This window comes from Ovis aries, chromosome 4 (assembly GCF_016772045.2).
Source record: "Ovis aries strain OAR_USU_Benz2616 breed Rambouillet chromosome 4, ARS-UI_Ramb_v3.0, whole genome shotgun sequence".
NCBI classification, from domain to species: Eukaryota; Metazoa; Chordata; class Mammalia; order Artiodactyla; family Bovidae; genus Ovis; species Ovis aries.
In genome coordinates, this window is record NC_056057.1 from 63,034,954 (window position 1) to 63,046,185 (window position 11,232).

At 38.7% G+C, this 11,232-nt stretch overlaps 1 protein-coding gene across 4 annotated transcripts in view; it reads left to right on the forward strand.

Annotated features, from left to right (window-relative positions):
* Positions 1 to 9,443, forward strand: part of HERPUD2 (HERPUD family member 2) — a 36,939-nt gene extending 27,496 nt beyond the window's left edge. For all 4 annotated transcript variants that reach the window (XM_042248608.2, XM_015095306.4, XM_042248609.2 and 1 more), the window contains 4 exons: positions 3,567 to 3,689; positions 6,997 to 7,320; positions 8,006 to 8,123; positions 8,581 to 9,443. In XM_042248608.2, the coding sequence (XP_042104542.1) occupies positions 3,567 to 3,689; positions 6,997 to 7,320; positions 8,006 to 8,123; positions 8,581 to 8,742 (727 nt within the window). In that variant the 3' untranslated portion in view covers positions 8,743 to 9,443. The remainder of the gene's footprint in view (positions 1 to 3,566; positions 3,690 to 6,996; positions 7,321 to 8,005; positions 8,124 to 8,580) is intronic.
* Positions 9,444 to 11,232: the final 1,789 nt, after the last annotated feature.

Sequence of the window (11,232 nt, forward strand, 5' to 3'; positions counted from 1 at the left end):
GAGGAAAGGACAGTCTCTTCAATATATGGTGTGAAAAAACTGCAACAAAATTAAGCTAGACTACTATTTTATATCCTACATAAAATTAACTCAAAATAGGAATTCCCTGGCAGTCCAGTGGTTAGGACTAGGTACTTTCACTGCTGAGGGTGCAGGTTCAATCCCTGATTAGGAAACTAAGATCCTGCAAGCCACACAGCATGGCCAAAAAAGAAAAAGTTAACTCAAAATGAATTTGATTTGAATGTAAGGCTTGAAACCATTAAAATCCTAGAACAAAATAAAACTCATTGACGCTGGACTTGGTGATGATTTTTTAGATTTGACAATGAAAGCAAAACTAAATAAATGGAATTACATTAGACTAAAAAGCTTTTGCTCAGTAAAGGAAATCATCAACAAAATGAAAAGGCAACCCGCTGAATAGGATAGAGTATTTACAAATCATATGCCTGATAACGGGTTATATACAAAATATGTAACGAACTTATGCAATAGCAGAAAACCAAATAATCCAGTTTAAAAATGGGCAGAGGACCTGAACAGACTTTCTTTCAAGAAGGCACACAGATGGCCAGCAGTTATATGAAAAGATGCTCAACATCACTAATCATCAGACCAGTGCAGGTCAAAAGCACAGTGAGACATTACCTCACACCTGTCAGAATGGCTGTTATTAAAAAGACAACAAATAATAAGTGTTGGTCAGGATTGTGGAGAAAAGGGAACCCATGGGTACTGTTGTTGGTAATGTAAATTGGTGCATCCACTATGGAAAACATTATGGAGTTTCCTAAAAAAATTAATAACAGAACTACCATGTGACCCATCAGGTCCAGTTCTAAGTATCTGAAGAAAATGAAAATATTTAATTTGAAGAGACAAATGTACCCACATGTTCACTGCAGCATTATTTATAATAACCATAATAAGGAAACAACCCAAGTGTCCCTAGGTAGAAAGTGGATAAAGAACTTGTGCTACATTTATACACAACGAAATACTATTCAGCCATAAAAAGAAAACTTATAGTTTATCTTTCAGTAACCATTGTTAAGAGCCTGATTCATCATACCATTACAAATTCATACTTCCCAGTGCAGTAAGTTGGAAATGTCCTTGTTTTAATTTAGACATGATAAAGAGACATTCTTTTTATTCTGTTTTGTGAAGTGCTTATTTGTTGGCATGTTGGTATTTTAAAAAGTTCATTGGTGACAGTTCTTTATGTAAAAGAATATTACTAATTGATACTATTGAGTATTAATTATTACTTAGCACAAGCTTGGCATTGTATTAAGCACTTATACATGCTTTATTTCATTGAACTTTATACCAACTCTGTGCTCGAGGTACTGTTCTCTCCCAATTTATGAACGAGGAGAAGGAGGCTAAAAGGTACATAGCCTGCCTTACTTCAGTAGTCAGTATCAGGACTAGAATTCAGATCCACATCTGCCTGGAAAGTCTGTTAACTGTCTTGTTGAAGTGAATATTTTATCATTTGTTTCAGTATATTTTTCTGTGTTATCATTTATATTTTGATTTCATTTATAATGGTGGTTCTCTCCCCTCTACTCTCCCATTTAAAACTTTTCTCTAGTCAGATCTATTGCTCAGATTTGAAGCAATCTGACTGAATAAGCAGATTTGTCATATAAGGATCATGTGGCTTTCTTCAGGAAAAGTTTACTTAAAATTTACGGTAGCTGGGCACTGAAGACAGGAAAATGAATTATGTAGTTGCCCTCAATGGAAGTAGGTCAGATCGGCAAATAAATTGCCATTCACTGATGTGCTTCTATGGTTTGACAAAGTTTTGCAGGAGCCTGGAGGAGGGAGTGCCTGTGTGCTTACAGAAGGTGGGAGAGCTTCATGGCCGGTAACATTGGGGCTGATTTTAAGGGAAGTTCAGCAAGGGAGAACAAAGTAGTGTGGAGAGTCTTGAAAAGGCATTTTGTGGAGATAAAGTGGGAATTCCATGCAGGCTTTCTTTGAAAGAATTTGTCTCTGATTGTTTCCAGTTCATCTTTCCTTTATCATTCGTAACTTTAAAAGCATACTAATGAATCTCTATTAGAAGGATCTTACCTAACATCCTGCTTCAGCAATAGTTAATAGACAACAGCTCTCCAACCTTTCCCTTGTTCCTCTTTTTTTTCTCTTGGGCTGGAGTATTTTTAAAGTAATCCTAGATGTCATATCCCTTCATCTGTAAATACTGTGTATCTGTAACAGATATGGACTATAAGAATCACAATACCATTAGAACATGCAACAGAATTATAAATTCTTCAATATCATTTGTTACTTGATTTGTGTTCCATTTTCCCTGATTGTCCCAAATGTCTTTTTAAGATGGTTTTGATTGGACCAGTATTCAGAGATTGACTTACTGCATTTGATTGAGTAATTTTGTTTCTTAAGGCTCTTTTAATCTAATCCCTATCCCTATCTTTTTTCACTTTATGCTTTTTCTGTTGTTGTATGTTCTAATTTCCCATAGTAGTCTAGATTCAGCTTGTTGCATCCATGTGGTATCATTAATATTGTCCTCTGTTTTCATAGATTGCCTGTAAACTGGTAGTTAGATCTTGGGCCTAATGATTAAATTTGAAGTTCAGCTTTTAAAAATAGTTTTATTTATTTTTGGCTGTGCTGGGTCTTTGTTGCTGTGTGGGCTTTTCTTTAGTTGCAGCAAGTGGGAGCTACTCTAGGTATAACGTGCTGGCTTCTTGTTGCGGTGGCTTCTCTCGTTGCAGAGCACAGGCTCTAGGGTGTGTGGGTTTCAGTATTTGCAGCTCGTGGGCTCTGGAGCACAGGCTCAGTAGTTGTGGCACACTGGCTTAGCTGCTCCGTGGCACGTGGGATTCTCCTGGATCAAGGGCAGAACCCATGTCTCCTGTGCTGGCAGGCAGATTCTTTACTGCTGTGTCAGCATGGAAGCCCAAAGTTCAACTTTTAAATTTTATTTATTTTTACTTAAGTTTATATGGAAAATGGGATATTTATTAAATCACTTTTATAAAACATTTTGACAGTTGACTAACAATTAATAACGTAACTAAAAATTTTAGAATCTTAACATCATAGAAGTTTGTTTCTTACTCATGTAGTAGTCTGATTCTAGGCTATGATGTTCGTTGTTCTGTATATGTGGGGTCGGGATCATCTTAGATAAGCCGTAATGTCTTACTTGGGGCTTTCCTTGTGGCTCAGATGATAAAGAGTCTGCCTGCAATGCAGGAGACCTGGGTTTGATTCCTGGGTCAGGAAGATCTGGAGAAGGGAATGGCAACCCACTCCAGTATTCTTGCCTGGAGAATTCCAAGGACAGAGGAGCCTGGAGAGCTACAGTCCATGGGGTTGCAAAGAGTCGGACACGACTGAGTGACTAACACACATACACAGTGTCTTACTTGAGGAATGTTGAACATAAGTATTTTTTTTCGGTGAGTTTTAGTATGTTTTGTCAATGGATGACATAGTTCAGAAATAAAAATGTAGAGAAATGCTTTCAACTTCTTCTGGAACATTAAAAGACATTTTTTTAAATTTTATTGCAGAAATGTAGACAACCAGCTTCCTGGGCAGGCTGTTCCGGCTGGATTCCCAGTGTATCCTGCTTTCAACCCACTGCAGATGCTGTGGTGGCAACAGATGTATGCTCATCAGTATTATATGCAATAGTAAGTCAGGTTGAGTTGATTTTTTTACACACTGTGTTCTTTGCTTTATTTTCTTTTTCATCCTAAGTAAGTTGATTTGGGATTTCATTTACTGATGTATATTATTGGTTTTTAAAAATTATTTTAAATTATTTGGTTAAAGGAAAAAGGGTATGCATCCTGTTCACATCAACTAAACCTATTCTCTGCTTCTTCCTCTCTCCCTTAATTATATTTGGCAGTATTCAGGTGCTTTCTTTAAGAGAACATTTTATCTATTTAAGAGGAGAAAACTTAGGAAAGTTTCACTGGAAGGCAACAATTCTATATGAAGATAGGATGTCAACTAAAAAAGGGAATAGAGAGAATCATACGTCAGGGACGCTCATATTGATGTATTGAGGTCGGGTTCACTTGTGGCTAATATGCCTTCTGGACTTTTCTGTATTTTAGTAAGTTTTGCTCCTGATCAGCATGAAACATTCTTAGCATGGAACAGTTTCTTGGTGTTCTTTGTGCTGGGCTTCCTATGTATTCATTTAACATTTCTAGTGTTCTTGCCTGGAGAGTCCCAGGGACGGGGGTGCCTGGTGGGCTACTGTCTCTGGGGCCTCACAGAGTTGGACATGACTGAAGCGACTTAGCAGCAGCAGCAGCTTCTCTTTAGTGTTCTCCTCTCCTTGTTTCTGTGATTCTGTTATCCTGTTCATTCTTTTTCTCTTTCTGATTACTCATTTTGTATCCTTTGATAGCCTGTTTTTTTCCCTTTTTCTAAATGGTAACATTCCTTGTTCAGTTAAGTATTTGTATACTTACCATGTGCCTTGTGATACACAGTCTGGTAGGGAAGATAGGACTTAGCTCCAGGCTAGTCCTCTTGGATTTCCTTTTTCTGTGGCCTTAGTTGTTAGCTCTGTGTGATGGCTCCCAGTTCTTCATCTCCTGTGCCTCATCTTGGGTCTCCCCTTAATTGTTGGAGATTTCCATGGAGAAATTTGCCTGCCTTTAAATGCAGTTAGGTCTGAACTTTGACTGCATCATCTTGTTATGTGCATTCTCCTTCTTGACTTCCTTGTCAGTGATACTCTCTTCTCAGTCATCCTCCAAGCCCTTAACATTAATCAGGTTTGATTCTAGCTTCTGTTATCCCTGAACTCAACAACTTACCAAGATGAATTAGTATGCTGTTACTAGCTTCTGTCCTTCCCTATATTTTACTTCTGATGTTTTCCCTAGATATTTCTAATATTAGACCCACTTTAATGCAATCACTTTTCCTCCTTTTAGGCTCCTGACTGTATTTCATTGTACTGCTTGCCAGGTTAACTTAACACATAATTGAGTCCATCATTCTCCATTTCCTAAAATATCAGACAGCCCTCTTGCCTACAGAGTGAAGTCTGTATCCTTATTCTTCCTCTATGCTGCTGCTGCTGCTGCTAAGTCGCTTCAGTCATCAGTCATGTCTGACTCTGTACGACTCCATAGATGGCAGCCCACCAGGCTCCCCCGTCCCTGGGATTCTCCAGGCAAGAACACTGGAGTGGGTTGCCATTTCCTTCTCCAGTGCATGAAAGTGAAAAGTGAAAGTGAAGTCACTCAGTCATGTCCGACTCTTAGTGACCCCATGGATTGTAGCCCACTAGGCTGCTCCATCCATGGGATTTTCCAGGCAAGAGTACTGGAGTGGGGTGCCATTGCCTTTTCCAATTCTTCCTCTATACCTTACCTCATAAAGCTAACCTGCTTTATTAACTTCATGTCCTAATGCTCTCCTGTGTAATCTCTTGGCTCCAGGCAGGCTATTTATACCTTACCTGTTGTCATGGTAATCGTTATCATAATTAGTCACCTTGGTCATGTCCGATTCTTTGTGACCCTATGGGCTGTAGCCCGTCAGGTTCCTCTGTCCATGGGATTCTTCAGGCAAGAATACTGGAGTGGGTTGCCATACCCTCCTCCAGAGGATCTTCCTGACCCATGGATTGAACCCATCTCTTATTGGGCTGTAACACCAGCACCACCTGGGGAAGACTTAGTATTACACTATATCTTTACACCTCTTGTCTTGTTTACAACATCATGGGAACTGTGTAATAAGATAAGTGGGGCTTATTGTAGTTAGCTGCTGAACCATGTAATCTTTTATGCACATCATTTAACTTCAGAGACTCAAGTTTTCACCTTTAATGAAATAACTCACTTATGAATCAGAATGTCCATGAGGTAGGAAGTATTCTGGAAATGAATATGGGGCTTCCCTTGTGGCTCAGCTGGTAAAGAATCTGCCTGCAATGTGGGAGACCTGGGTTCGATCCCTGGGTTGGGAAGATCCCCTGGAGAAGGGAACAGCTAAGTTGGACATGACTGAGTGACTTTCACTATAGATATAGTGTATCAGCATACTGGCTTAAATAAGCTTTTGTACCATAGAAAACTTCTATTTCATTTTGCTATCTTGATTTTAAAACTTTCTTGTAGAGAAAATTCAACATATGTAAAGACAGAATAAATAAAGTGAACCCCGGTGTTCTCACCGCCCAGCTTTTAAACATTTATCAATTCATGACTCTCTGATGCTACAACTTTCCCCTCTTTGCTGAATAATTTAAAGCAAATTTCAGATATATTATCACTTTACTGGTAGTCTTTTACAGGAAAATTTATTCTGACTCTTAAGCAGTCAAATTATAAGCAAACTTCAGGACCACACATCTTCGTAACTTGACAAGGATCTACACCAGTGTTCTCCAGGTGGAGTTCTCAAAAGTCAGGATTGAGATTGAGGGATTGTTATCTGGGACCTAGTTAATATTTGAAGATACCAATACAAATCATTTACTATGAGAGTGTACACACAGGGTAATGATTAATGTACTTATTTAGACAAATCTTTTCAAACATGGGTCTGAGGGAGAGGTGGTATGTGTGTGTGAAGGGGTCGGCAAGCAGTATTTATCCTATGTAGAAGAGCAAAAGAGGCAATTGGGGAAAAGTTTTGGAGAAAGATTTGGTCACAGCCTTATAATTTAGTGAACGAAACAAATAGTGATAACATGGCCGTTGTTAATCTCTTCCACCTCTCCGCCTGCTGTCCTAGACTGCCAGGCTGGGAGAACCTTTCCAGAACTCCTCCTGCCATCCATGTTGGCTCTACTTTCACACTGGGAATTATGCTTACCTAGGAAATGTGGTATAGGAGTTGTGATATTCCATGTAAGGTTTATGAGACATACATATGGCTTCCCAGGAAGTTCTGAAAAATATAATGTAGTATGATAAATGTTTTTCTTTTTCTTTTTAATATTTATTTTGGTGACTATTTCAGTCAAGCTGCAGTTTCAGCTCAGGCCACGTCAAATGCTAACCCAGCCCAGCCTGCTGCTACACAGCCTCTAAATTTGGCACATGTGCCTGGAGAAGAACCCCCACCAGCTCCAAACCTAGTGGCCCAAGAAAATCGACCCGTGAATGACAATGTTCAGATGAATGCACAGGGAGGTCCAGTGCTGAACGAAGAAGACTTCAATCGAGACTGGCTAGACTGGATGTACACGTTCTCACGGGCTGCAATTCTCCTTAGCATTGTATACTTCTATTCTTCTTTTAGTCGGTTTATCATGGTAATGGGAGCCATGCTGCTGGTTTATTTGTGAGTGATGTTCATTCATTATAATTACTTTCTAAAACTGTTAAGCATGGAATCTGACACGTGGTAGTCTGTTGTGAATGTTGAGTGAAGGAATATGAATGTTGGGCTTCAGATACCTAGCATCAAGAGCAAAGCAAGTTACGCTGTGTAAGACTGTTTATGAGAATTGTCTAGAAGCAGATTTTTTCCCTTTACTACTTTTTATAAAAATTGTTAGTTCAGTTAGGTATGCTCTAGTAATCATTTAGAACTTGAGTATATGATGCAGTCTTGGAGAGGAGTTTCTTTTTAATTAATTATAGTTATCGATAGTAAGTCTGTTAGATATAGGTCAGATTTTTTTTCATAAGTAGACTAACTGTCCCTTGCTCCTCTTTTTTCTTAGGAAGCAAACAAATACCTAGTTGAATTTCATTTTGAGAAATATCAAAAAATGATTTTATGACTCCTGATATGTCTTACTAGCTCAGGATAGAGTTTAAATTGATTCGAGTTTTCCTGTCATTGGTTTGAGAGGGGTAGTTCTTGATCTGAAGAAGGAAATTTGTTTTTTTCATCTATCATAGTTCAACCCATGAATGAAAATGTTCTAATCATTTTGCTCTTATAGGACGCAAATATTTCATAGTGTTACAAGTAAAAACAGTTGTGACTTATTTTCTTTTCTCTTTATTTTACTGAGCAGACACCAAGCTGGATGGTTTCCTTTTAGGCAAGAAGGAGTTCAGCAACAGGCTCCCAACAATAATGCTGAAGTTAACAATGATGCACAGAATGCGAACAATCTAGAACTTGAAGAAATGGTATGCTTATGAGGTTTTCATATACTTAAACATAGGTGTTTCTTCAGCACTGTATGAGACCAATATAGTAAAAGAATCTCGGGTATTTCATAGTATGGAAGAAAAGTTAACATGCTAATGTGTGGTTTAATTCCAGAGAACCTATAATACTGAGTCAGTCATATATTAGAATTAAGTGGAAAGAACTAATATCATTCTTCCTAAAAATAGCCTAGAAAGAAAGTTATGCTCACGGTGAGAAATTATTGTATTAAACTGGCAGTTATTCCTTTGAACTTGAACAAGGAGTTTATCAGTTTTGGACTTAAGGAAGATCTCTAATGACCAGATAGTTCTACTTCCTTATCATATACTCATATTCCTTCTCTAGGAAGAATTTAACTCTCTCCTTTTCTGTAATGAGTTCATGGTAGCTGCTAAGACCACTTAGGAATATGTTTCTTGTTTTGTTTGAAAGGAGCGTCTTATGGATGATGGGCTTGAAGATGAGAGTGGAGAAGATGCAGGTGAAGATGCCAGTGCGATTCAAAGGCCTGGATTAATGGCGTCAGCCTGGTCTTTTATCACCACATTCTTTACTTCACTAATACCAGAGGGGCCTCCCCAGGTTGCCAATTAGACTTGAAAAACTGTGCCGGCTGCAAAGGAGGGTCTGAATTTAGGAAAGTGTTTTAAATAACAGTGCAATTTCAAAAAATTTATTACTTTCTTTTCATCATCATGTATAGAGGTGTTTTTTCTTTAAACTTCTCATGCATATGAATATTTTAAGCACAAATAGACTACTAAATATGTGATTTTTTTTTTAAGATCCTAACAGAACATAGCATAACAATATTGGTCTTCCAGGTTTTATTAATTTCAATTATGTATATTATATCAAGACAGACTTGTGTGTCTTATTTCTTTAAAGAGCTGCTTCACATATAAATGTCTATAGCTTATAGCCCAGCCCTTCAATGTATAATTTGAATAAATATATCTATTTTCTGTGAATTGTTCTAAAAGTTTTAAACAGAATGACCTCATAGTTTTTAATGAAGAATATTAATTACCTAAAATGTGCTAGTAGCATCTTGCCCAGCCATAAAGCAATAAACTTCTCAATAATCTTCATTTTGACATTTGAATAAATGGAAACTTTCTATTTTAAGGGGATGTATCCCATCAATTGGAATTAATACCTTTTAAAAAAAGGCAGCTCTTCAATGGAATTAATAGTGACATAAAATGTTTGATATAGGCAGTACTTTTATAAAGTAAGATTCTGGAAATCACTCCCTGTAATTTTTTTAAAATAAAAGGTCAATTATGGTAAAACTGTCTTGTGGTATATTTATTTAAACTCTTCCATATTATACTCCCTCCATACAAAAATCTATGTAAATTTCAGTAGTTCTGGGGTTGCTGAAGTCTTCAAGGTCATTTTCACCTCTTTTTATCCCAGATGGATATCTTCTAGTTCTCAGAGAGTGTAAAACCTCTTTGAGTTCAGTTCAGTCGCTCAGTTGTGTCTGACTCTTTGCGACCCCATGAATCGCAGCACGCCAGGCCTCCCTGTCCATCACCAGCTCCCGGAGTTCACTCAGACCCACGTCCATCGAGTCCATGATGCCATCCAACCATCTCATCCTCTGTCATCCCCTTCTCCTCCTGTCCCCAATCCCTCCCAGCATCAGAGTCTTTTCCAATGAGTCAACTCTTCTCATGAGGTGGCCAAAGTACTGGAGTTTCAGCTTTAGCATCATTCCTTCCAAAGAAATCCCAGGGCTGATCTCCTTCAGAATGGACTGGTTGGATCTCCTTGCAGTCCAAGGGACCCTCAAGAGTCTTCTCCAACACCACAGTTCAAAAGCATCAATTCTTTGGCACTCAGCCTTCTTCACAGTCCAACTCTCACATCCATACATGACCACTGGAAAAACCATAACCTTGACTAGATGGACCTCAGTTGGCAAAGTAATGTCTCTGCTTTTGAATATGCTATCTAAAAATCCCTGTGAAAGTCAATTTGATTTTCCTTAAGAAAGGAATAAGTCTGTTATAGGGTAGCTAATTAAAATGGAATAAATGCAGATACTAGAACTTACTATGGAGGAACTTTATCTCATGTGAAATGTATTATGGAAGTATATATAGTACTGTTACAGTAGTGTACAATAGCTGTTCACCAGGGTGAACTATGGTACATTTGGACACCATTTGGGTTCATGATTAGGGATGGCTTGTTTCAGGGCTGATAAATCATTGCATCCAGAGGGAGCATCTGGATTTTAACCTGGGAACTAAATAAATAAACTGTCAGAGCCAAAAGAAGTGTTCTATAGGTCAGATCCTAAAAAGTAGAGTCGGTGGATAGAGTAAGAAAGAAAGCAGATGTAATTATGAGATTGAGCAGTCTCAGTCTTGTCTCTGCAGTTGGGAGTTGGACAGGGGAGAACTGAAGCCACAGAATTCATAGAGGGGAGCATTATTGTGTGGGACACTATCTGAAGGAAATGAGCAGGTCTCTGCATCCTAATTGCAGGTTGGGCCCTAAGGAGGATTCTGGTCGTTGACCCCCTGTGAAAGGCTGTGGCTAAGCATTCTAATAAAAGCGAAATGTATTATACTACTCTATAATTTTCCCCACATTGTTAATTCCCTCATATTAGTCTTACTTCCAGTAAGTCTTTGTCAGAAACTACAGCCCAGTGTCAGCTATGTTTTGGATGATTAAGGGAGGAGCTGTGTCCATGCTGGGGCCAGATGGTGCTTAGAAGGCAGTTGTAGCATGGAGATGGTTTCCAGATGGTAAAAGAGCCACACAGAAGCCCAGACACCGGTCTCTAGGCTAAATGGTGACTAGCAACAGTCAGGATGGGTTTGAAATACTTCTCAGGACTAGACTTTCTATGTCTAGTCTAGTGTTAGTCACTCAGTCTTGTCTGACTCTTCGCAACCCTGTGGACTCTAGCCCGCCAGGCTCCTCTGTCCATGGGATTTCCCAGGTAAGAATACTGGAGTGGGTAGCCATTCCCTTTTCCAGGGGATCTTCCTGACCCAGGGATCAAAACTGGGTCTCCCTCATTCTTTACCATCTCAGGAGATTCTGGGTCTCGTCAGAGTC